The sequence below is a fragment of the Pagrus major genome, chromosome 2 (genome assembly GCF_040436345.1).
Source record: "Pagrus major chromosome 2, Pma_NU_1.0".
In the NCBI taxonomy this organism is placed as follows: domain Eukaryota; kingdom Metazoa; phylum Chordata; class Actinopteri; order Spariformes; family Sparidae; genus Pagrus; species Pagrus major.
This window is the reverse complement of record NC_133216.1, coordinates 23,136,644-23,163,980: the sequence shown is the minus strand read 5'-3', so window position 1 is coordinate 23,163,980 and position 27,337 is coordinate 23,136,644. Positions and strand designations below refer to the sequence as shown.

The following is a 27,337-nucleotide window of genomic DNA, read 5'->3' as shown; positions in this document are numbered from 1 at the left end:
TCTATTCTTGTACGAGACCCATCCTGCATCTAAGTGTCATGGAAATCCTTTTAGTAGTTTTTATGTAATCCTGCTGACCAACTAACCAACCAACAAACGGACATGGGTAAAAAAAATGAAAATCCTTGGTGGAGGTAATAAACATTCACCGTCATGGAAAAGCACAGGTACTCAAGGCGATATCTATTAACAAACTTCACAAGACAACATGTTACAGGTCTGCTCCAGACAAAGCATATGAAAAGTGTTAACACTTAACATGTGCAAAAAATGAATAGTGATATTTTCACAAACCCCATCTACTGTGGCTGTAACCCAGACAGTCTAGTGTCTGAGATTATCGTGCACGCTGAATATCAATGTCCTCTGCTTTCCGCCATCATAGTGAGCATTTGTATTCAGACTTCATACCCTGATGGAGGATGTACACCACGTGAAAAAAGCAGAGATTTGTATGAAGACATCCAGACGTGGGCCAAAGATAACACCAATAGAGGCAAAATAGGAACATGGAGATTACAATTTAAAACTGAAGCTTTGCTCCAGAGAGTCATCTCACATTCACCTGCCACTGAGCTGGAAGTATTTGAAGTTTACTTCAAATAATAAATGCCTCACCAATTACTCCAAATCAGGTCTGCAGGGACTAATCAGTAGTGAGTGCAGAGTACACAATGTGCAGTACAGATAATATGATCATCCACTGAACAACAGAGCCTTTCTTAATCATATAAATTGATGTCAGAGGTACCATAATATACCAGATGTGCATTATCTATCCCCATGCATTAAACAGATGTGCAGCTCTGTTGTGTTCTCCTTGCTGCCTTTTAAAATCAACCAGCTACTGGTACAACAGACCCTGACAATTAAACAGAAGCTGTCAACGCTGTCCTCTATGAGTCAGTGCTCTAAACTGCTCAGAAGTCCCGAATGTAACAGTAGATCAGTAATTCATGGCCACTATCAGCGGCCATTGGCTGGCAGTGACATAATGGCTTGCATAACGCCATGTCAAGTAACCGTGGCTGGCGGGCGCCCTGCCACACAGATCACTTACAGAGCCTTTTGTTAGCTTCTGTCAATGTGAGGAGAAGGCTTCTTGCTGAGCCATTGGTGTGTGTGTGTGTGTGTGTGTGTGTGTGTGTGTGTGTGTGTGTGTGTGTGTGTGTGTGTGTGTGTGTGTGTGTGTGTGTGTGTGTAGAGAGTGTCTAGTGCTGGATCACAGAGGCTACCTGATAGGAACTTTGTGTGCGATGGAAGGATAGGGACTACCTGTCTTAAGACAACAGTCCTTCCATTCGGCTGGAGAGCTGTTAGAGGAGGTTTTACAGCAGATCAGCACGTTAAAGTCAACATGTAGCTCAGTTTGAGATAATACAGTCATATGTTACGGGCCTACTTTAAAAGCCAAAGTGATGCTTTCCTCCTGGCTTTGTATCGCTGCTCATTTAATCCTTGTTATGTCTTCAGAGTCCAGAGTCGCTTTGCTAAAGCGATTGAAGCAGTTTTAATATTTCAGGGAAAAGAGTCCCTAATTATTGTAAGGCCTCATATTTCACACAGCTCGAAGTAAACAGCTCAATAAATGTCAGGGTCCAGAGAATATAAGCTGGATGTTTTTCCAGTCTCGGTACATTTCTTAATCAGATTGGTGATGGGCTCAAAAACAAACATATTGATTTCCTTGTTGCATTTAAAGTGCGGCATTAGTGAGAAAATCCTCAGGTCATGTGTGACGTGATGTATAACTACACATGTTTCCCTCGCTGCTGCTGCTGCTGCCGTCGTTGTTGTTGTTGGTTTCCCGTATTAGCTTAGCTGTTATTAGCAGGTTAGCACATGGTGCTTCAAGCCTGTTAAGCCTCAAATGATGTAAGCATGAGGAAACAGTGTATGTGCTGTCCACACTGACAACTGTAAACAAACGGCACTACCTTGCATGGTGTCTACATTCATACATTTAAGAAGTACCTGATGCAAGATTACATTACACTGTATTTTAACATTTGTTGTAAGAATAGACAACATTAAAATGACTGTGCAGATGATGTTCTCATCCCTCCTTCTCTCTGTTCTCTTTCAGCACTGCCAGTAACTCAAACAAGAGCACACCTGCCTGCTCACCAGTCCTGCGTAAACGCTCGCGCTCTCCCACACCACAGAGCCAGGAGGGCGAGAATATGGTCGAGAAGGGTTCAGACCACTCCTCTGACAAATCCCCCTCCACGCCTGAGCAGGTTGTCCAGAGAACATACTCCCTGCAGTCAGCAAGAAGCGGGGGAAAGAACTCAAAGGTAAGCGACCAGGAGATGCTCCTTTTTTTTTTTTTTAACCTGCTTGACACATTTACTCGGTACCTGTTTGAAGAGTGGTACACTTTTACTGGAGTTTAAAATATATTTAGTATCTAGCTGTCGGCACTAAAAGTTCTCAGCTCAGACAAGAATACCTAGCAGTGTGCTTTCCACTGAAAAGAGTTGGCACTGTGAGGAGAGATTCCCGGTAGAAAGCAATCATTCAAAGCTGTTCTAACATTTTCACAGAATAGCTGTTATAAAAGGCTTCACTGTGGGACACAAGGCGCCAATTTCACACACATGGATTAAGATTTGGACAGGTCAGGATAAGGCTTAAAACAGTCTCTGACCGAAAGCATAAACAGCACACACGCCGACATGTTGTTATATTCAGTGCAGCAATACAGCAGCAATACAGCATGAGCAATGTCACAAACTCACATCTGTATTTCTTATAAAGTTAAAGAGCATATCACATTCACTTTAATGCTAATGCAGTAAACCATGTGTGTGAGAGTGCATGTGAGATAACAATACATACAATTAGCCCTCTCTTCGGACAAAGGTGAAGCGAGGTTAGCAGCCGAGTGCTTATCTGTGATGTTCCATAGTGACATCGTACTGACTTTATGAGACTGTAGTCGACAGGATGTGTCAACTTGTGCAGCCATTCATAAACTGTGACTGCATAAACACGTCAGAGTCAGCCCAGCTGTATTCCTTTTTCCCAGCGTAGTGACGTACCCTTCGATTGGTTATTGACTTGTACATACTGATATGCAACCAGTGAGCTGCAGCTATCACTCTCCCCCCCTTAGGAGAGATTGCACCCTCCTCTCCATTCCAGCCTGTCATTTTTACATCCCATACACTCCCTAGTCTTTTACTCTGCCTTTCCTTTCCTAAAACTATAATTAAAGGATAGACAGAATAGTCCAATATGGAAATATTGAGAAGTGGAGGCATTCTTTGTATATTAATTTACTCCTTATTTTTTTATGCTCATCAAAAGGGGACACTAGAAATCGAGGTCAAAACAAGTGATGTAGTCGAAGAATTCTACAGTGAAACAGGGATGGGGGTATAAAGAGACAAAGTCCTCTTCCGGTGTGCACCATGGGGCCTTATTTCAGAAAAAGTATGTACGGTGTTTAAGAGACAAGTCATTTTTTGATCCAATGAAGTTTGTCAATTTAAAAGTTAATTTTGCAAGTCAGAAAAGTCGCAGTTTGTTGTAAAGATATGTCATATATGTAATTCATGAAACTGTTCAAACAGGATAAAAAATATAATATATATAAAATACTGTCCCCTGCCGTTCACTACCATACATACTTTTTCTGTAATAAGGACCCATGGGGGTTGACTGGAAGGGGCGTGACTTTGCCTGTCTATACAGTCTGGTGCACACAGTTATAGTCAAAGCTTTAAATAAGATGCAGGAACTAATAAAAAGCATTTCTTCATCAAAGCGCTGTACTATCAGAGTTACACTGTTGAAGAGATGTGGAAAGGTTAGTCTCTGCAGCTTATTAAAAACTTACCATTTGAACTGAAACCATGTGCTCCACACCACATACTTCCTAAACTAGTGATGTATTTGTAGCATCAGTGAAGGTAGTTTTGTTTTGGATCATTTTGGTTTGTTTGTATGTATGTTTAAAACAATGTACCGTCAGCATTTCTTCTCCTGATTCTATGGTTGTGTTTTGTTATCCAAGAAATAATTTCAGATTAACAAGAATGGTGTGTTTGGGTTTAAAGGGTCGGTTCACATTTTTTCAAGTCTGTCTTAAAACAGTGGCCATGTGCCCATATGAACATTGATGTCGAATTTACTTGCTATAATTCTTGTTCCTGCTAATACGAGCCATCAAAAGAGCACGATATCGCTGTGTTGGTGTTCACACATACACACACACATCAGGATTTCCACCAGTGTATTACTAGACCAGTGGCGTGTCGGGCCTAAGCATTGCAGATGTTAGTAGCAGAGCAGTGTGTGTACAGTTTAGACTCTTTATCATAAATAAATTCGACAACTCCTCAAGACCCAACCTGTGTCACGCTTGCAATCTACTGATTAAAGTGAGCCACAGAGTTAGCGACAACTTTGGCCCAAGAGGAAAAAAGTGTGATATTTAATGTTTACTGCAGTCGAAACTGCGATTGAAAATGTTATCAAATGGTGATATGCTTCAAGGTACTGTATCATGACAACACTAGTTCCTACAATATCATAAATAATGATGCTCCAGGACCGTCATTGCAACTGACCAATCACGATTGTATAATGTAATAGCAACATTAATAATGATGTTGTAGGAACAACACCAACACGGCACTATCAGATAAAAAACATCAAGAGATCCTGTGATGGGGGACAAAATCCATGAAACTCTTTCAAGAAAGGCTTGAAAAAAATGTGAACCAATCCTTTATCAGCAGTTTTGAGAACTTACTGCCTTCGACAGAGGTTTGGCGTGTTGTGTTTCCTGGGTACTGAATAGAGACATTAGCTGGGGGGCGTTTATTGCTATTCAGGCATATCTGCAGTGATTGCGGCAACTCTTTACAGATAAGAGAAGAGAGGAAGAGTAGAGCCCTCTCATCTGTTGACACCCCAAACTCTTAATGAAGAAAGCCTAGAAAACCAGAGAAGTTGTTCAGGTGTTGTAATTGCTGTCCTCCCCCTCATCTGCATCTTTCCTTCACATCTGAACTCTGATGTATCGATTAGTTCGGGTTGTTTCACAGAAGGAGCATGTGGCTCTAATGTTTTGCACGCTCAGCACTCATTTGAGCTTCCAAAATGTTAGAAATTCGCCATGTCACTCCCATCCTCATTGACCTTCTCATTGTGTCCTCGTCAGTTTTTTAAATCACTTGTTTTCGTCATCGTTTTCTGTCTCCACGACACATCGTGCACGCCTTCTCTCTCTGCTGCTGCTGCTACATGCCATATGATAACGTGTGCCATCTTGATAATGACTGTTCAGCTCTTCTGTTTGTACTTTCAGCTGTTTCTTCTTGCAGTTGATTTCCTTTTTATTTTCATTTTTTTCTATCTGATTTTTCTTTGTTCTTCTCCTGATTGCATGCTAGTCTCACAAGCGACTTTCCAAAGTAAGCATTACTCTTTTTTCTGTTCTTCAAATATCTCTGTGCCCACCTTCCCTCTGCCCCCACCTCTTGTCTTGTGAGCTGCTCTGTGGAAATGTCCAAACCCCCGTTTGCAATGCTTCACCCTGAACCCAGCTTGTTCCTGTGCACACTGCAACCGTTACAAGCCCCATCTGCACCCACAATCATAGCAGATGGACATTTCTTAACGCAGACAACCCCTCATAACTGCACTCACTTCCTCTCTTCTCCTGTCCTTTCCTTTCCTTTCTGGTGATATGCAATGTAGCAAATTCCTGATTACATTTTTCCAATAATGCTCTTTTTTGCTATTGAAGTGTCAAAAAATAAAAGAAAACAAATGAAAAAGCAAACTATCACTCGCATAGTGGAGAAATGGAGCTTTATTTTTTAGATTTTGTCAGACTCCAAGAATGAAAATGAACATTTTCTGATGCGAATCCCTAATGAACAATACTGCAAATAATTGTCTAAATTCCTTTTCTCTCTTCCTCTCTCTTTTGGCCCGTGCACTGTCCCTCTCTTTACAAACGTATCCCATTGTTACATTGCAGTAATGAGAGCTTTATATCTGTCATGCTGTGTCACTGCCCGGCTGCAGAGGGATAAACTCTTAAAAATCCTGCCAGCATCCCAGTCCAGAGCGCCAGGACTACATCATTATTTGAGCAGCCACTCTGTTGCCACATGAAAGGATCCCTCCCCCCAAACCCCCCTCCCCCTTCCTGTAAATATACTGCAGGCTGGTGTCACGTTTTAGTGCATCGCCCATATTCATCCATCCGATTTTGCTCCGTGTCAGGCTTCATCCCACTTTTTTTTTGTTTTGTTTTTGTTTTTTTTGTCGCTCGTTAAAGTTATTGCTGAGTAGCAGTGTATAGGGTCTCATTTGTGTCAAATTCTATAGACACAGGCAGAAATGGGACAGTAAATGGGAGGTCGGTGCTTCATGGTGCTCTATTTGCTGCTATGCAGTTGCACAATCTGTTACACACACACACACAAACACACATCCCAATTGATTACATCACTTTTTATTTCTGTGCCATACTCCAAGCCCCCACCCCTAGTGCAATCCCCCCCACGTGAGCCTCCGCAGTCAGCGGTGGTCACATGACCCCAGACATGGCGTGAGGTCGTCCCGGCAACGTGAGCTTGATCACCCTAGACCTAATGCAATCCAAATAAAAGAGTGCATTCAGAGAAAGGGCCTCTCTGCAGCAAGGGCCATATGACGATAACAGTGACGATAATCCAACAATAATCAATCAGGCTTCTCATGTAACATACGAGCTCGGTGGAGAGACAAATTTAGCAACGTTTTCAACATCAGACCTCTAGAAACTGTCGCTTTGTAACGCTTCGGAGTTGTGTATGAGCCCCACGCTCATCAGACCTCAGCTTCTTCTCTCTCATTTTCTGTTTCTTTCTGTGTTCATGCTGCTCACTGCTTTGGTTAACGTTTTGTTTTCTCTTTAATTTTCTTTCAGTATGACAGACTAAACCTGATTAAAGTAAGCATTTCTTCTTGTTTTCATTTGACCCATTGACAATCCCCGCTGGCCCCCATTAAATCCCCCTCGGCCCTCCACTTCCTCTGTAGCTGTGGGACTGTAGGATCCCCCTTGATAGTTTCAGTCCCTCGTGTCCTTTCCCCATGTTTTCCATCCCCTAAATTAATATGAAAGGACAGTGATTTGTGTACTGTGTTTCTTTAAAATGCTTTTTTTTATTGAAGGTTCTGCATTAATTAAAGCCTGTTGTGAGCAGATTCCTTTTTATGATCTAAAATCTGACGCCCCCCTTAAGTGCTTGTTTGCAGGGTAGTCCCATCACTTGCACAGTACTTTTAAACAGTGTTGCTGAATATGTTGTAATGACAAGACAATGTCAGTATCACACAGTACAGTATTTTTAATCGGCCTGCTTGCCATCGTGAAAGCTCTTGGCTGATTTCTCCACCCAAACTCGCTTTTTATTTAATGAAAAAAGAACAAAACTCAAAATTTGTGTCATATTGATTCTTTGGAAGCTGTGTAGCCAGCGAAAAAGTTCACATTTCCGTAATCCACTGCCCCAGTGTGTTGACATTTAAACAGAATATTATAGTTTAGAGAAAATCACAGGGGAGTCTCTCTCGCTCTTTCTCTCTCTCATGTTTTTTTCATCTGCATTTTTATCGGCACAATTTTACCAAAGCATCAGAGGACAATGTACAAAACAGTATTATTTTTGTAATATTATATAAATATATAATATTATATTTATCATCTTTCCCACTCTCTCTTTCCCTACGTATATACAGTCACAGTAAATAGTCTCTCCTATATAAAATGCTGTCATAACTGTCGCACATTCAGTAGTCACAAAAAGTCAAACATAATGGCGCACACCCACCTTATCCAGACGGGGGCCTCAAAGTAATTCCTCTCTCGTGTCTCTGTCACCTTCAAATCAGATTAGCCCACATTAGCACAGCTATCGTCACAGCCAGGCCTCAGGCCTGCTACTGCAGCTCACTGCCCGCTGACGCCACCCACCCACACACACACACCAAATAACCACCAAAGTCAGACACAGAGAAAACTCAGTCCACCCCAGGCACAAAAGAGAGATTGAACGTGTCACAGGTTCAATGAACAACAAACTCTGCTACATTTAGACACTTTTTTTAAGGCTATTTGTCTGCCAGGTCGAAATAAGTCAGGCTAAATGTTTACACCCTCTCTCAATCTTTAGTTATATTATGATAACCACGATAATCAAGTTTAGGAAAGGTCCAACTGCATCTCATCGTAAAACTGTCTCTAAAATAGGACAAATCTGATTCTGTTGCTAGTTTTTGATTTATTATTTTTTTTATATATTTATAAATTTGGTGCTTTTACTCATTGTACCACTGGAATCAGACACTGGATATCACTTTTGACCTATCTATCCTCTTCTCCCCCTGAATACCCTCTTCCTTGTTTCACCCTCTGAATGATCACCTGCATGTTTCCCCTCTGGGACTTTTGCTCTTCGACTGTTAGAGCGGAAGGTGTGTTTGATATGACTGGAAAATGTTGTAATGTCATGATATAGTCATGATTAAGATATATCTCTGCTGCCCTCTGCTGTTGCACTACTGCAACAGAACCAATGGGTTGTTTATGTAGCGCACATAAAATCAGACGTGATGAGAAGTCCCAAAACTGCTACAAAGAGGAACTTATTATTAACTTGCTCTTTTTGAATTATAAAATGTTGTACAGTATTCAACATTTCTAGAAAATGCTTGGAATAATTTCTCAGCACTTATTTGATGAAACAATTTTTAGATAAATTATACTGCAGGTGTTTGAATAATAGCTAAAGACAAAGAGATATTGTAGTAAGTTTGTTAAATCAAAACACAGGAACAGTGTGTATATTTAATGCAGTATGCGGCAGGTTTGGAGTGAAATTACTTTCAGTTCCACCAAAACAGGAAGCAGATTTTCCTCAGAATTCCTCTTATTTTGAAAGATTTCTACATTTGATGAATCGTTAAATGTTTGAATCAATGTCATTCTGTAAATACCAGAATGAATTGAGTGCCGTGATGAGCAAACTGAAAGAGAATTTCACTGTGTTTACTTCAGCACTTCAAGCAATGTTGACAGTTTCCTGCTTTTTACACATTGTTGACACCTTCCTGTAATTCCTGGCAGGAAAGTGTTTGAGGTACAGTATGACCTGGACGCCACACCCCCTTTATGTCTGCTGCAGTTTGTGCAAGTTATCATGAAGTTAAACACATGCTCTGTCTCTCTTTCTCTCTCCACAGAAGAGCCAAAGCTGGTACAATGTAAGTCAAACCTCATTATTTACATTGTAAACACTTGTGATTTTCTATGTCCTATATGGGTGTGTGTGTGCTGGTGTGAGCAAGTTGATGTCATTAGTGTGACTCCTACAAGTCTCTTGGAGTTGTAATGGTGGCGAGTTTAGTCCTTGTCCTTGACCCTGTTCACTGGAGCACCAAGTCACCAGTGTGGGTTACTGGTCCTCCAGGCAGGGATTAGCCTGGGCTTAAAAGAGCAACAGGTGGACATTTCTGATGCCGGGAATGGAAGGAATGGGAAGATTACAGTAGGATTTTTAAACACTAGTTGTGATACTTACTAATTTGTCCAAGGTTTCTTTTTCGTGGTTCATACAATATAGGCTTAACAAAGCCTGAGTGTTGCACTTTTTTATTGTGCCACAAGATGGTGTCATAACACTATTTCTGCCCCCACTATAATTCTTTTACATGTGTCCAGTCGCTGAACAACCCCTTGATAAATGTTTTTACCCCAGAAAGGTGCCTGTTGTGTTAATTAAGCCCGCAGAGTGAGAAAGAATGAGAATGTTGGACTTTACACCTCTCAGTGTGAAACCCTAGTCTCTCCAGAAGTGTCTTTATTGGACTTTTTCCCATTTTATGTTGTTTTATTTCTTTTTTTTATTCCCTGTGTATACACTCTTCCCCTCTCTCCCCAGCATGAAAGACAACACATCCTGAGAGTAAGCATGACTTGTATTCTTGTGCAACCCCAGATATCTTTCTGTCTCTCTCTCGCTCTGTATTTTCTCAGACCGGTGGAATGAAAATAATCCCTCCTGCCTGTTTTTCATCCCATTGACTTCAGTCAGTGTTGTTACCGCCTAACAGCAAAGCCACATGTTGGAGGAACTCATTATGACATGTTGAAATAAACATAAAAAAAGAACTGTTTGTCTAACTTAAGCCCTATAGTTAAATTGTATTAACAGTAGGAGAGATCTGGATTTGCCTTTGACCTAATTTAAGTCCCTTACATGTCACCACACAAACTTCTAAATCTGGCACGCAACAGGTGGTAACAAGCGCACTGACTTTCTCACTGTACTAAACGAATCAACAGACCATCACAAGGGCCTCTGGACGAGCCTTGAATGCCTTTGAACAGCAGGGGAATGGAGCATGGTGCTTTAGGTCGTGGCATGTTTCCCTCAGCCTGACTTTCTGTGTCCATGTTCTTACAAACATCTATACTGGGATATTTAGGCTTCAGGGTCTGAGTGTGACATTCAGAAGAAAGCACAGGGAACCTGGAGAAATGCTGTTGAGTTCAAAAGAGGCTTGGTCCAAAAAGCCCAGACAGCTTCTTAAATACTTTTCTAACGCACTCAGCTGTAGTAGGCAACTCACATTTCCTCTACTGACCAAGTAACAATGTAGAGTCGATGTTGCTCTGACACTTTTTAATGTCTAACAGATGTAAATGTCATGTTTACAGATGACGAAGAGCTGGCCCTCATCCAATACACTGCAAAATACTTGATTATGTTTTTTTTTATAACTCTTAACTTACACTGCCTACTAGTTAGTCCTAAAATCCTATTCTGTTGAAGGATAGAGCTGGTGATATCATTTTTATTTTACACTGCGAGTATGAAAGTCAGAAAAGGATCAAGAGAGTTGGTTTTGGCCCGTTCGTGGGATTTGTTGACAGTAAGAAAAACACAGAGCAACACCAGTCTTATCCTTTAAAACAAGTGAGTAATTAACCTGCTTCCATTACAAGTTGCTTTAAAAAATATATAAAATACTACTACCCTGTGTCATCATCAAACCACACTGACGTAGTCTTTAAACCATTACAAGCTGAGTGTCAGACCAAATTGCTTGTGTAGACAAATTTGTCTCCATATTAGGGCTGTGTTCCTGACATCTTGTAGACTCATCCTTACTCATACAGTAAACACTGAAGCTCAATCAATAAGTCAAATATTATCACTGGTACTGTTACTTAGTTGGCTGTGACTGTATGTACCTGCATGGAGGACTGCGTGTGCGTGCGTATGAGTATGTGTGCACCTCTACATGGCAATGATGACCTCCCATGGCACTGAACCCACAGTGATTAAAAATAAATCCGTCCCAATGTGAGTTCTGAGCCTGTTAGAGATGCGTACAGTGGCCATCTTTCCTCTGACAGCGCCCGGTTATTCGCTCTGCATCTGCACGAGTTTGTTGCATTGCTTCTATGGCAACCATACCCTCAGGCTGCAGGAAGTAAGCAACAAGGGGGAAAACACCGACAAACAGAGCATTGATAAGCGAGACTAGTACTGTAGACAGTGAATTTGTTTGGATCGATGCAGTGTTCGTCAGTTTTTGCTCTGACACACTCACACGCCAAAACCCCACCCTGCATTACAGTACCAGTCTCCTCCATCTCCTACTGTTTGTCTAGCCAGTTAATGGTTAACCAGATCTATAAACACGCTGTCCAACCTCATCCCAAGTCTCATACTGTCACCTGAACACTGGACGCTGCATCAGTTTAACAGTGGCCTCTTTCTTTGCTTGATTTATTTGAGGAAATGAGTTGAATAAGCAGGAGTGATAAAGGACTACTCTCAGCCTGGAAGTAGTTTTGAGGGACGGTTTGTTCTATTGGGGATTTTTAGCCGATGAAACACTCATTCCACTGAAATTTCATCCTCATGATGTGAAGGGTGAAGGCCTTTTCAGGGGCTGCGTGTGAATGATCTGCACTGTTTTCCAAAGAGGCCCGCTGCTGAAGATTATTTTCCAAGTCTCGTCTATTTTTCCTGCCTCAGATTGCCTCCGCAGCGTCTGCATAAAGTGGGCATTGGGAAATAGCAGCGGAGGAAGCCGTGGCTGGATTCCAGTGTAGAAATGTGGCCTACACATTTTGAGTCAATGAACTGCAAGCTGTAGTAACACTGGTGGTTTTTTTTGTCATTGCCGCTGGGACCTCCAACACTACGCTCACCTTCTTGACTCTTGAAATACTTTTGGTTAAGAATAGTGGGAGGACGTGCTTACCATTTTTTGGAGCCAGCGAAAATAGAAGTTGCTAGTACATGAGTGACCTCAATACCAAGACGGGGAGAAAGGACGGGATGCCTTTCATACCACCAATACCTTCAAATCATTGCTGATTGTTGCTTTTGGTACCTTTGGGATTCCAGCAGCTTTTCCATCTGAAAAGGAACGATCGAATGACACGTGAAATAAAGAAATATTTACAGTATGTTAGTGCAGCCACTTCACCATGCGATTTAAAGCTCTGGACTGCAGAACCAGTTCAGGCCCTGTCAAGATTGATGGTGTTGTTTTGCAGGCGGAGGTAACTGGAGGTTATGCTCACATCTGTTCTCTGTAACTCAATCACTCGGTTGAGCAGCAAGAAGGACTCAACACACACTTCCCCGGACTGAAAACATTTCTCTCTTTTATTCAGTCCGTCTTCTTACTGTAGCCTCTTTCTTCCCAGTCCTGTCTTTGTTTGCATTAGTTGTCCGCAAAGTAAACTTGCTTCATTCTTTGCTGGTTGTAAACTGGGTAATTACAAGGCACTCAGACCTGGACAGCGCCACACACACACACACACTCGGCTCACACACTTACTAGGAGGAGTAAGCAGGGGGAAAAAAAGGAAAAGCTACTGGCATGATAATAAAGGACTTGTTGGCTGGGGGTTACTAGAGGGCAACGGCCGTAACTCCTCTCCCTGTGTGTGAAAGGAAGAGAGAGAGAGAGAGAGAGCCAGAGAACGACGGAGCTAGAAGAGGATCATGTGGCTGGAGTGTGCCGTGTCCACCGCTCAACACCGAACTGGGAGCAGCACCCAAAACAAGGGGGGCGGATACTGAAGCTTCCAAACCACTGGACTCACAAACTCTGTCTACTGTTGTTTTCCAAAACAACTGTAACTGACAAGTCCTCGGACGTCAGGAGAGCCCACTGGGGCCCTTCATTTTGGAAAAATCTTCTTCCATCCAGGCGCCAAAAAAGGATTCGGCGCGGCGGAATATGGAGCTGTACGAAGATTGTACGATGTCGGACTGGGAGGCCGTGCTGGAGCTGGATGAGGCATTGGCAGGGTGGCTTCTGCAGGGTCCAGCTAGAGGGGAGTGGGGCTGGGAGTGGGGCTGGGCTGCCTCAGACCTTCAGGACCCCGAGTGTGACTCTGAGGAGATCCCCGCTGTAAGTTGAAAACTACAAGGAGAGGAGTGAACGAAACAATGTGGAGGAGTTAAAAAAATGCTTTCGAAAACTGATTACTGAGCTCTTTTAAAGCATAGATAAGTCAGGAGAGAGGGGAGAAGGCTTTATTGCACGCTGCTGTAAGCATTCTGTGGTAATTCCCCACTACTAAAGAAAACAACTGGTTTGGGTATGAGTCATAGCTATTTGAAATCTCCCAGTGCTCATAGAGGCCTGTAGTTTAGAGCGGTCATCAGGTTAAGTGCAAGTGACTTGATGTACGAGCAGTTTAAGTGTTTGTCGGTGGATCTTGATCATCTTGATGATGTGTGCAGTAAAATTTGATTTCCAGGCGATCAGCAAAAGGCTGTCAGAGATTTCACAGAGCAGTTTTTCTCATCACATCGGCGAGTAGAAGCAGAAACAGATACTCCCAAGTAGTATTTCAAACATTTAACAAGGGAAGCACATGCAGAGATTTTTAATGTGAACAAGCTGTTCTTTTCCCACCAGGCCTGATCCAATGGACTACATTTCTCTATTGTCTCAGTTTACGTCTTGTTACTGTATTGGCAGCTATTGTTTCCTGAAGCTTTCCTGTTGAAGGAAAGCATCTGGCGCAGACAGTGAGAGCCGTCGCCTTGGCACACATTTTGGAGATTTTCTACCTCTCAGGCTCTCTGTAAATAAAGTCTGCTGACGCCAAGCAAAGCAAAAGTGTTCATGTTGAATGCAGCGCTGAAAAGTTTGTTGTGTTTGGTCAGGTTAATCAAACCACTATGCACAGTTTGGTTTGCATCTCATCAGCTGTCCTACCCCTTGTCACTAAACAAAAGCCTCATTGTCAGACACATGTTGCTCTGCGATGCAAATCTGAGAATGTGACCCACATTAGAAAAGCTCATAGTCACGGCAGCATGTGCATTGAATGATGTGCAGCCGGCTGATGTTTTTGGAATTGCGCTTATCATTAATGATGATAAAGATAACTCAGGCTAACACACCTCTGCTTGCCATTCACTATACATCCATTTCCAGTGCCTGTCAAAATCACCCACAGAATGAAATCCACAGTGTGATCAGAGTAAACCAGACATCCAGATCAAACCTGTGGGTGGTTTTAACAAGGTTATGTGACATGCTCATGGAATCAAATAACCTGGGCTGCGTGACGGAGACAACACTTGTGAGTGAGCGAGTCAGAGAGCATGAAGAGAGTGAGTTTTGGAGGTGTACGTGTCTGTGTGTGTGTGTGTGTGTGTGTGTGTGTGTACGTGTGTGTGTGGTGGTATTTCTGACTCTGCTTGTCACTGCAGGTGCTGAGCCCGACATACAAGCAGCGCAATGAGGACTTTAGGAAACTCTTCAAGCAGCTCCCCGACACAGAGAGACTCATTGTGGGTGAGTGGGTGCCATACACAAACAGAGGCCATGCGAGGACAGGCAGGGTGCAGCCCAGTTATTACTGATAAGAAAATGATTGATCCTTACAGGACAAGGAGAGGTCTAAAACAAATATTGGACATACCATCAGTTACATCAGTAATGTTAAACTACTCCACTGTTTTTAACCTGATAATGAACCTTCCCAGCAGTTTAAGCCACATACCACACTCTGCCATGAACACATAGTGTCACAAGTTCAGTTGATTTGTTGTTGCATGTTTTTCCCCAACTCTCAAATGAATACTGTCCTTGTCTGAAATGCCTCGAAAAGATAAAGCTGGAGGGTACAACTAAGCTCAAGTGTCACTTTGACTTTGTCATGGTTTGGTAATGATATACACTTAGTCAGGAGTACTGTGTGGTTATGTGTCTGGATCTTAGCATGTCCTTATGTCTGATCTAATGATGGACATACTTTTTTTAGGATTTGGATCTCACTGATGCAGATGTCATTTGTGATTTGTTGTATTTTTGTCGTCTTTATTTCCAGACTACTCGTGTGCTCTTCAGCGGGACATCCTCCTGCAGGGACGACTCTACCTCTCTGAGAACTGGATCTGCTTCTATAGCAACATCTTCCGCTGGGAAACGCTGGTACGCATGCTGACACTCAGCACCTCTGTGCAGTCACGTGGTTTTTTTTATATTGGCAGTATTGGGTCATAATTGGAACTACAATGTGTGTGTGATAATCGTGTGTATGCGTCTGTGTAGCTGACAGTGCGGCTAAAGGACATCTGCTCAATGACGAAAGAGAAGACTGCCCGCCTCATTCCCAATGCCATCCAGGTCTGCACGGACACTGAGAAGGTAAAAGATACAGACTGATGAAAGACAAGCGTTTAAAGATGATTGCAAAGTCTGACTGGAAGAAAGATTGGTCATTAAATCTTGAGTTCCAACAGTGGGGACATGTTCCTGCCCTGAATTGGGAACTGGAGAATTGTTGGCACTTGTTAATGCTCAGCGTCATTGCCAAAATGTGTCACTACTAATTAAGATAATCCCAGTGTAGAAGGGTTTAAATCGTGCTTCTCAAAAACGGCCCTTATATTTCCAGTTTGTGTGATTTCATTGCAGGGCTAACTAGACTCAAATATGTTTTTTGCAGCACTTTTTCACCTCATTTGGAGCCAGAGACAGGACTTACATGATGATGTTCAGACTGTGGCAGAACGCTCTGCTGGACAAGGTGAGAAAATCTCATCTAGTACATTCATTGCATTTACACTATGCTATGTTACATATTGCATTAGCATTATTACATCATTAGCATTATTATTGTTATTATTGTATTATTTATAATCACATGAGTATAGTATTGTATTACAGGTATACTATATTATACTATATTACATTATTTATTTAACTATTGCAACTCCGCTGACACCGATATACTAGTACTGCACTGTCATTTTGGGTTTACTGCACCTTGCTGACTCCTGTATACTTATAGCTACATCATACCGCTGCACTACAAAACAGTCCTACAATTGTTTACTATTGTCCTGCACCACTATGTTGCACTATTGTACTGCATGTATTGTATGATGTACCACAACTGAGAGAGTGTTGGTATAATGAAAATAAAGTTGAATTGAATTAGATTTAAATTCTTACTTTGATTGGACGCACTTGCAGCCCCTGTGCCCCAAGGAACTGTGGCACTTTGTCCATCAGTGCTATGGCAACGAGCTCGGCCTAACCAGTGACGACGAGGACTACGTTCCCCCTGATGACGACTTCAACACCATGGGGTGAGTCTGTTTGAGCTGCAGCATCAGTCACTGTGGTTACTCATATAAACATTTGTTGGCCAATGAGCTAATTACCCAAATTACAAAATGATTAGAGGTCCAGTGTGAGCTGCAAGAAGCAGTGCACACACTCAGTGACATACAAGCACACACACCCTCTCCAGCTGTCTCGGCTAATCCAGTTAGATGCACAATTACACACAACATCTTTCTCAGCTTTTCTGCTGATTTACACCGCAATTTGTTGCATTTGTTTTAAAGCAGTAATAAGATAGAATAGAATAAAATTGTTATCAAGAATATAATAGGCATTAAATACACACTCAAAATAGAATTAAAGATTTAGAAGTAGAAGGCTGGGAGAATTTTAAGGATGCAACGCAGCAAATACTGGACACGTCCGAAGGCCTCAAAGATCACTCCCTTCCTTCATTTGCATTTTCCCCTTCATTTGTGAAGTGGATTTGCTGGCTGAAATCAATACGAGGTCACGGCCTCCAGGGCACTCACAATACCCGACCTTTTCTGTCAACTCACCTTTGAAGAAACGTGGGTTACATACTCAAACTGACAATTAGAGAGGAAAGATTTACTTCAAAAGCTGAACTGAGGTCAAATTAGATGCTCCTGAAGTGATTTGTGGTTTTGTTTGTGAGCGATAATAATCTAAATACTTATTAGTAAAGTGAAGTGGAGATCATTTGCAAATGTTTCCCCCACATACAGACTTTTGATTAAATCAAAAAACATGTACTCTTTGGGTTTGAGCTTCTTTAATATGCACACAAGTATAGTAGGCCGATTTTGCTTTTGCGATTTTATTGTGATATCCGTTTTACCAAATGTCAAATACTGCCCACCTAGCACCTAACGAAGCCAAATCACACCATTAAAATTCTGCAAAAACTATGTGACACTTGTTTTACAAGAACCTCATTCATGATGTGAGATGATATTAGGAGTAGAAGTGAGTAAAGTTCTCGCCTGTCACCGTTCTGACGTGCCTTCAGGTTCAGTGAAGAGATTCCCAATGAAGAAAATGAGATCAACAATGACAACTTGTCCAAGAGCAGCGCCGAGGCCAAGCCTGAGGGGAGCCCACCACTGCTACATAAGAAGGTCGTCCCAAACAGCACCATCCCCAGCCCAGGGGACACACCCATCGCAGTAAGTTACATAACACCTACACCAACGTATATACACATATCTATACATGTGGAATCAGGTGCAACTACGAGACATTTCCTTGACACAAAAAAACATTATTGATGATGTCGATTTGTCTTTTCCACAGTTTGACCTCCCAGCAGAAGAGTTCGCAGACTTCCTGCCAGATGGCGAGCTGCTAACCGTGCCACTGGTGGTGGAAGAGAAGAACAACGATACCAGCGGGCCTGGTGGTCCTGTCCCCTCACCCTCTCTGGACTTCAACGACAACGAAGACATCCCCACTGAGCTCAGCGACTCCTCGGAAACACACGATGAAGGTACAGAACATAACAAAAGCATTACCATTTGCTTTTATCATAAATACACAATGTAGTGGACAGTCTGCTTGTTTATTGATGTCAGCACTCATAACAGGATGATGGTAGTAACAAGATCTGAAAACAAACTTGTGAAGGCACATCTGATTATATTTGCGTCTTTTTCGGACTTATAGGTGAAGTACAGGCCTTCCATGAGGATCTGAATGGCAGGCAGCACATCAACGAGGTCTACAAGTTCAGTGTGGACAAGCTCTACGACATCCTCTTCACAGAGTCACAGTTCATGAGTGACTTCATGGAACAGAGACGGATCTCAGGTCAGTATTTCTGATGCTTGTACAGCTGACCGCTGACCTCTGAGTAAATATGCTCCCCTGCAGGCTTCATAAATTCATTAATGTTTCCCTCTCTCATCATTCCGCCTTTTAGATGTGGTGTACCACCCGTGGAAGAAGGAGGATGCTGGGGACCAGACCAGAGAGATCATGTACACCATCTCACTATCCAATCCTCTGGCCCCCAAAACATCCACAGCCAGTGAGACACAGGTACAGTAAACTCCAGTTTATCAAGCTTCTCTTATTATTTTGATCTCCTTAGTTTGAAACTGCTTCCAAAATAACAGCCAAATACACCACATTTTCCTTCTTTATCAGACTCTGTACAAAATCAGTCAGGAGAGCGAGTGCTACGTCATCGACGCTGAGGTCATCACACATGACGTGCCCTACCACGATTACTTCTACACTCTCAACCACTACATGCTCACCAGGGTGGCCAAGAACAAGTGTCGGTTACGGTGAGTAAGACGTGGTCAGATACCCACAGCTCACACCAGCCAAATGACCTGTTGTATTGTGTCAATTGTTCAATTTGATATTTTACCTTCTTATATTTCTTGTATAAGACTGTCTATCTATATGTGTAAATACATTTCTTTCCGTCTGTCTGTCAGGGTATCGACAGAGCTGCGCTACAGGAAACAGCCGTGGGGGCTGGTGAAAGGCTTCATAGAGAGAAACTTCTGGAGCGGGATAGAAGATAACTTCCGCCATCTTGGTAAATTTTAGTGTATATATATATATTCGAACTGTAATGCTGCACATCTTTTCCTTTTTCCATTGTTTTGGGGGGGTTTCTGCCCATCATTCTGCTCAAACCCAGTTACTTGAACAGTTGCAGATAAATGTAGAAATACATTCAGTGGTGGCTGTGTAGGATTCTTTCCGACTTCTGTTTTCAAACATTCCAGTTCTACTCCAGAGCGCTTCAAAGTCCAAAAGTCAAACTTAATTAAAAATTTACAACATTTTATTATCTAACAACATATTCTGTTTCAACTCATATTTGTTGGCATTAAGCCTTTCAAAAACGACAGTCAAAAATCAGTCCTTTCCTCTTGAGACAAGGACAAAAACAGCACAATAAATTACATTTATATAATCACCGTCTCAAAAAGTCTATTTTAGCTTTAACACTATATTGAGTAAATAACTTAAGTCACTACAAAAGGACACAAAAAGACCATATTATGTATCTGCATGTGCCTTGCGCTCCATCAAGACGTCATCACTTTCATACCGACAACAACTGTAAAAAAGATGTCAAAGAAATCAGCAGTTTGGTTCAGTTATCTTCATTAAAGAAAGTTGATATAATATTTTAGAAAAAGACCAACTCATTCCAATAAATCACTTTATTCAAATTGAGAATTTTGCTGGAGGATTTATTTGTATACTTTTTTAGGATAATGACATTATAAAATATGACAACAGACATTTGAAGCTTCTACTACTAATGTAAAAAGAAAACTGGCATTCAGTCCAGCACTTGAAGTTGTTTTTTCTCTTTGGATCATACACACATATGTAACTATGTTTGAACAGATATGTCAGTGGGGAGAAGCAAACGATACTGCCTGTAACTGTTTTCAACAAGTCAAGCACCCTGTAATTGAATCTGGATGACATTAGAAGTGAACATGTGACATCGTTTTCCTCTTCCCTCTCAGAGTTGGCGCTGACCAAGCTGGAGGAGATTCTGAACGAGTCCCACCAGCTGTCTCCGAAGGCCAAGGTGGTGAAAAACTCCACGGTGAGGCGGAAGAAGAGGCCACTCCCCCACATGCGCAGCCAGCACCTCGACGAGGCCCTTAGCCCCGTTACCACGCCGACAGATGAGGAAGTGATTCAGAGGATCAAACAGGTGGCAGGCTCCACACAGACCAGACACCAGAGTCCAGAACACCATCACCTGCCCGGAGGCCTCGCTTTCTACAGCGTCTCCAAACTGCTGCTCATCATCAGCTTTGTGTAAGCAACTGAACACACACACACGCACACAAACACGAGTGCACAATCACTCGTATAGGGATGCTTGTATGTCTGGCTATGAGGATGCACACATAGATTGGACACATGCTGACATGATACACAGATTAATGCTCATATCACTTAAAACAGTTTTGTCTGAGTCTCTTGTTTCATGATTTCATCAATTTTTCCAGTAGGCTCTAGAGTTTTTGTCTACAACAAAAAAGTAAACGCAACACTTGGGGGTGGTGAAATGAACATTGAATTAAGTGGCAACAGCTCTGATGGACATTCATGCAATCAACATGCCAACTGGATGCCAATCTGTGGCTTTGTTTCTCACTAACACAGATTTCAACAAATTTGTGCTCAAAATTTTAGAAAAATAATTCTTAAATGTGTGCAGAAAAAGTCTTCGATCTTCTAATTCAACTCAGAAAAAGTTGGAGTGGAAAAAAAAGTGTTGTGTTTTTATTTTTTGTTGAGTGTAATTTAGAATAGAAAAATTGTTTTGCTTTCGTATAAATATCTCATTGTTGGTGTCTTGAGTGTAATCTCTCTCTCCTCTCCTTTCATTGCCATCCGTAGGATCTGTCTAAGGTACATGATCTGATCAGTCAGCATAGCCAGATACAGACAACAAAAGTAACCCCAGCACAGTGTAATTGCCATGTACAGATTAGGGGAATGATAAATGACTGAAAAGCAAAAGGAAAGACTTATTTGTTGACTCTCCCTTCAGCCTGGTCCTGCTGGTGTTCCTCAACATGATGCTCTTCTACAAGCTGTGGATGCTGGAGTACTCTGCACAGTCCTTAACGACCTGGCAGGGGCTGCGGCTTCATGAAAGGTACAAACACCTTTACATTTTTAGCACAGGTTTATACAAAACTCATTTATTAAAGAAAATCAACATGGTTAATAGATATTTTGGGCATTTTAGAGTACAAGTTCTACTGTAGTGTTTTGCCTGTTTTGACCACACATAAATATACACACACAGTCACAGACATATGCACACACACACAGTTAAACATACACACTAAACTATATCCATATGACTGAGCTCCTGAAATTCCCCCTGAATGCCTCTGGACTTATTGAAACAATTTACCAAACTGTTTGTTGGCAGTCCCTCAAAATGGAAGTCACGCTTCAGCGGCTTCACCCTGATGTTGCTAATGTGTGTGTGTGTGTGTGTGTGTGTGTGTGTGTGTGTGTGTGTGTGTGTGTGTGTGTGTGTGTGGTTCCCAGTAAACTGCCTCAGACGCAGATGGAGTGGGCCCAGCTCCTGGAGGCACAGCAGCGTTACCATGACGCTGAGCTGCAGAAGTGGAGGGAGATTATCAAGTCATCAGTGGTGCTGCTAGACCAGGTACAGCTGCCAGAGACTGTGTCTGCCTTTGATTTTGGGATATGGGAAGACACGGCATGTGTAACTTAATGTGACTGAGTTCAGCCGGATAGTTCTCCAACCCCCTGACTCCGTGTTGTGTACCGTCAGGGAGGTATGACGGACAGGAGCTGTACATCTATAAATGGAACAGAACATACAGAATATACTGTTCTGTCGTACAGTCGACTCAGAACTAGGACACTGTAAAAGTTATGTTAGCACCACAGCTAGCCAGCTTGTTTGACAAGTGCACTATTCCATAATATATGGCCAATTCAGCACTGTAAATTTTAATTAATTGAATATATATCAGGTGGAATAACACATTATACAAACAGAAGGCAAACAAAAGAACCATAGCTCGTCTTGTGGCTAAAGGAACCTAATGGACCGCTATAGTCAGCGAGGACACTTGTAAGTTGTAACGCTACATTTTGTAAAGTGAATTTCTCACAATATGATTTTGACGTCTGGATATGACTGGATATAACCTGTACATAAATTAACTACAAGGAAGCTAGGACTAGAACTAGGGGGAACATTTAATGAAATTATCTTAAAAGAAGTGGGCGATTGTTCCTTGTTCCATGCATTAATGTAGATCAGGGTCATTTGACTGTTCTCCCCCCTTGTTTCTCTCCTCCAGATGAAAGACTCTTTATTGAACCTCCAGCGGGGCATTGGTTTAAGGGACTACAGCTCTGAGGCTGAAGAGAAGAGAAGTCGCTACCACTGACACACCACCAGAAGGCCATGAGGGCATGCTGTGCAATATAGGACCTGTTTTGTTTGTGAACCAGTATGCAGGCAGCAGCAAGACAGACAGACAGAGAGGACAGAGGGGGAGGCGGGACCAACAGTGAGCTGGTCCAATAGACACAAAGAGAGGAACAGTCGTCTCCAGCGCACAGAGGTTAGAACCCCCCAGGAGGAGGAAATCATGGACAGAAAGTGCCCCGACCGCACAAAGGAACTGAGGTGTCCCTAACATCACTGAGGCATTGTGGGAAGGTGCGAGACTGGCTCCTTCTCTACACATCTGTGGGATAACCGTTTTCTTCTACTCTCTTATTTCCAAGTGCATCCTACTGTAAGCCATGTCGACCAGACAGAGAGAACGGAGGAAAACTACTGCATGCATTTAGACAACCTAGCTCCCCTCAGTCAGTGTTAATGTGGTCCAGTTCCAGTCTATGTGTGTCAAAAAAAGAAGAACAGAAGACGAGGAGAGATCCAGTCAAAGAAGGGGGGGTCCTTTCAAGTCTTTATGGCTTTCTACACTCTCTAGACTGTTCCAAACCTATCGTCCCCGAAAGGTCCTCGCTGCAGCGTCCCTTTTTGTAGACCTCCGTGTGATCCAAGCACAGTATCGCCACCAAAACAGAGAGGAAGTGTTCAGCGATCAGTCCCTATTGCCTTGTTTGAACCTGGTCCCTGTCAGGGCTGGTTCCCTGTCAGACCGCTGTGTTAAAATATTTATTTAGTAAAATCTTCAGACTGATGGGACCTAAGCCAGTACTTGAACCTTAAACACAATTTACCTCATCAGTTGCCCCTGCCATAGTGTTAGCTACCTTACACCGCATTATTCCTCACCCTCCTTGTGAAGCAGAATGTATTAGCCCGGACAAAAAGGCCAGACTTTGATCACAACTTAATGATCCTAGACAAAGGGATGCTGCAGCTCGACTTAAGGGAGACCTGTGTTCTTACATGTTTTATTACTAAACTGTGACTATATCTCTTTAAAAATGTTTCAAATTAGAAAGAATTCTATGAATATATTTGAAATATATAAGAATATTTCATTATTTAATATATATATATTTCAAAATATATAAACATTACCTATATTTATTGTTAATTTATGTACATAAAGAAATTATCAGAGCTCTAGACCAGTTAAAGAATTTCTAACAAAAAGTGTTTTCTTCTAAAAAAAAAAAATGCATGCCAGATATGTCTGTGACATGTCCAGTGTGCAAGTATGATTCCGCATTTGCGCGGTTATGTTCGCGCATGTGTATGTGCGTGCGTGCGTGTGTGAAAGAGAGAGAGAGAACGCGAGTGTGAATGTGTGTGCGAGTGTGAGTGTGTGTGTATGCGTGCTGTAAAGCGTGATGACATTTTTACCATTCCTCACTTGTATGTTTCTTAATTTTTCTTTTCTGGCTCGTGCAGCCAGACTGCCTTTTTTAATGCTAATGCATTTGGATGCCGCCTTGCATTAGCCCCACCAGGGTACAGTTTACAATCGAAGAGTTTTGTTCCAAAATGACATATCCAACATTTGAAAACAAAGTTACGCCGACTTTTACAAACTTTGATTGAATGCTTAAACTGTCTATTAATGTCACGTGCTAAGTAGCTTAAATCCATGGTTAACAAAAAGGAAGACGACATCTAAATTTTGTACGATTGAATGATGAACTTGATGATTTTTCTCTTGTAAATGGATATACAACATTTTGGAGATGAACCCTTCATTTCCCCTTTTTAAGCAACCCTTTGTCCGCGTCACCACATTAGTGGCTTGACGAGTATTTGTTGAAAAGAGCAGTTTGACATTGTGAGAAATATCCATATTTTCTTTTCTTCCTGAAAGTTAGACGAGAAGATTGATACCAATCTCACGTGTGAGGGTGATACAAATCGTCTCCTCTAACTCTCAGAAAGAAAGCAAAAAAGCTTATTTTCCAAAATGTCCAACTATTCCTTTAAAAACCTACTTCGACCCATATTATATTCTACCTTCCCCCGTTTCAAGTGTCTGTCTTGGATGCAATGAAAGCATGAGAATTAACTTTACGCAACTAAAATCGAACCAAAAGAAAGAAGTAGAAATGTACCTTCACGAATTATCATGTTGTTTTAAATGAAGTATTTATCATGTATGTCATGTATTATATATATAAGTGGATTTGGGGGGCGGTAAAGAGCATCTCTTAAGAGTTTGTCAACAGAGACCCCTGACATCTGACAGACTTCAGCGATGAAAGCACTTCCAAAACTAAGAAAAACTTCCTTGTGTTAAGAAAAAAAAAAAGAGATAGTTACGCACTTTAAGGCCTTTTCAGGTAAAGAATGAAAGAAAGAAATGGCAGCGGGCTGAGGGAATAGTTTCTGTGCTGTATTTTAGTTTATTTGACAATCACGCTGGTGATTTACAACTTCCACACTCAGTAGAAGTAGCTGGATTTTAATCCTGCTGGTTTGTTGCTACTCAAAAATAGTGTTCCCTATGCCTGAATAGAAGATCTGATTACATTTGAATCTCTTCAAAGGCCAATCTGACACTGACACGTTCTTAATCTGTTGGAGGGCAAGGCGAGAATGACGGATCTGTATGAGGGAAAAGGTGTCTTTACTGTGTGCCTGCATGGCGTGTCACTGACTGACTTACTGAAAACAGCAGAAAAAGCTTCAGGATTGGACCCCTGCTGTGTGTGCGTGTGTGTGTGTGTGTGTGCGTATATATTACATTTGAAGAGGGCACTGAGTAATGATAACACAGGGAAACCTTAAGGCCTGAATGTGAGTGGTTGGAAATGTTTTCTGTTTTATAGAAATCACAATCCCGACGACACTGAAAGATTATGGTGGTACAGAGATGTCATATGTGTGAAAAAATGTGATTGAAACGCTTTAAAGAGTTTGTTTTTCGAGGTGTATGATGAAATGGATTTTTCTTTTTCAGATGCTTGAATTCTATTGTTTTGTTTAAAAATGACTGTTTTGAAGGAGACGTGGTGAACGCTTGATGCTGCCCAACTCTGGTTTTATTGACATCTTGTGACATTTTATTTCATTGTCAAGGCTGAACTGCTGTAAAAACACACACGCTCCCGAGTCCAAATTAAAATATTCACTCCGGCCTCTGAGGAACTGACACAGCTGACCTGAATCTAATTCCCTCAATCTCCACAATTATGAAAATAAGGTATTTTTTTACCTTCATCGTTCTCTTCAAAACTCCCATGTTTCTCATTGGTACCAACAAATTCGACTAAATCAAATCTAAGCTACGATCTCTCACAGCTAACTCCTATTTGTTGTTTTCTTGCTTTGTTTCTTTTCTCTTGTGCACTCACACAGTTACACAAATGATTGTATGATTGCTATCGCTGCACAGCTGTGGAACCAAGGTGACCCGAGAGTTCTGGATGCCACTGTTTTGTCACTGACAACTAATGAATTGTGCGCTTCGTTGACTGTATTAATTGGCATTTGCCTTGCCGTCGCAGAGCCGGCTAGACACGAGTGCCACCCTCACAACACAGTACTAACTAACAGCCTTGGTTAACAGACGGTAGGAATCACACACGACCTCCCGAAAAACGACCACTGATCAAACTCATAGCAAATGCTCTCCTTGGAGTGTGTCTTGATAAAAATATGTACTGGTGTAGTTCTGTTCAAAAAGAATTCTACTGTATGTTCTTTCTTTTTTTTAGAAAAATGTTTTGATCTCTAGAGAGACTTTTAGTGAAATTTATACATGAGATAAATATACTGTAAGTATATGTTGTGTATATCTGCAGTGTGTGCACACACACACACACTGACAAAAGAATCCAACCTGCGCTGCGCGTAGGTTTTGACTTGCCGATGACTTTGCCTCATAGACTGAAGATGAAAGTGGCTTTCTGGTTCATGTGAAGTAGAGATTGGAAGTATGAATAAAAAAATATACCATATACAAACAGCGTTGCTTCTTTATTTTTGACAAATCACACGTATTTCCGTGAAATTTTTGACTGATTCTCATGTAGATATATTTAAAGACTTTAAGAGATTTAAAGGCATACATCAGAATTCTCTAATGTGTACGTCTAAAAACATATAATTAGCACATTAAAATTCTTAAAATGGCACCTGCTCCTTCCCCCTCATTAAAATGTCCAGAATATATAAATATACAAACACTGCTGGAGACAAGATGTCTCCTCCTGACGTCACAGATCATGCTCGTAGGCCCACTTCTAACAAGAACACAGTTTAGACTGGAGGGGTGCTTTAAGGTTTCAGTTGCTATCCTTAAAGATCCAGTATGTCTGACCTCAGGACACTTTACATTGGAGTAGCACAGAGGAAACAGGATGAAATATTCATCCCTTAGTGCACTTAAAAAGTAAAATCAAATCAAAAGGCTTTAAAATATTGATGCTAGCTATTGAAAGCATTGTTATTTTGGGAGCTGTACGTATAGCACGAGCTTCCCACAAACCTGCTGTATGTTCAGAGCAGTGTGTCCAGAGGATTCATGTGGCTCCCTGTTGTCTCACTTTAATTACACTTGCATAAATTAACTAACACTGTCTTTATGTTAAAGCTGCTACAAGGAAATTTCATATTTATTCTGGCGGCCCCCTGTGGACAAAAGATGACGATGGTGAAACAAAGTAAAGTTTTAGCGCGTGACCAGACTACAGAGCACTCAGTACTCTGGCATACAAAATAGTTTTATTCTTATGACTCATCCAA

The 27,337-nt window shown here is 41.7% G+C and overlaps 1 protein-coding gene across 2 annotated transcripts in view; it reads left to right on the top strand.

Moving 5' to 3' along the window:
* gramd1bb (GRAM domain containing 1Bb) overlaps positions 1-26,556 on the top strand; it is a 74,748-nt gene extending 48,192 nt beyond the window's left edge. Inside the window, exons 4-23 of one of the 2 annotated variants that reach the window (XM_073484178.1) lie at positions 2,087-2,297; positions 5,406-5,426; positions 9,253-9,273; positions 9,951-9,974; positions 14,769-14,853; positions 15,389-15,492; positions 15,613-15,708; positions 16,010-16,090; positions 16,540-16,655; positions 17,666-17,822; positions 17,950-18,142; positions 18,319-18,462; positions 18,575-18,693; positions 18,802-18,944; positions 19,101-19,204; positions 20,157-20,457; positions 21,046-21,057; positions 21,200-21,307; positions 21,712-21,832; positions 22,500-26,556. In XM_073484178.1, the coding sequence (XP_073340279.1) occupies positions 2,087-2,297; positions 5,406-5,426; positions 9,253-9,273; positions 9,951-9,974; positions 14,769-14,853; positions 15,389-15,492; positions 15,613-15,708; positions 16,010-16,090; positions 16,540-16,655; positions 17,666-17,822; positions 17,950-18,142; positions 18,319-18,462; positions 18,575-18,693; positions 18,802-18,944; positions 19,101-19,204; positions 20,157-20,457; positions 21,046-21,057; positions 21,200-21,307; positions 21,712-21,832; positions 22,500-22,589 (2,251 nt within the window). In that variant the 3' untranslated portion in view covers positions 22,590-26,556. Of the gene's footprint in view, positions 1-2,086; positions 2,298-5,405; positions 5,427-9,252; positions 9,274-9,950; positions 9,975-14,768; positions 14,854-15,388; positions 15,493-15,612; positions 15,709-16,009; positions 16,091-16,539; positions 16,656-17,665; positions 17,823-17,949; positions 18,143-18,318; positions 18,463-18,574; positions 18,694-18,801; positions 18,945-19,100; positions 19,205-20,156; positions 20,458-21,045; positions 21,058-21,199; positions 21,361-21,704; positions 21,833-22,499 lie in introns of both variants that reach the window. The other variant, XM_073484169.1, reaches the window with a different exon arrangement.
* Positions 26,557-27,337: the final 781 nt, after the last annotated feature.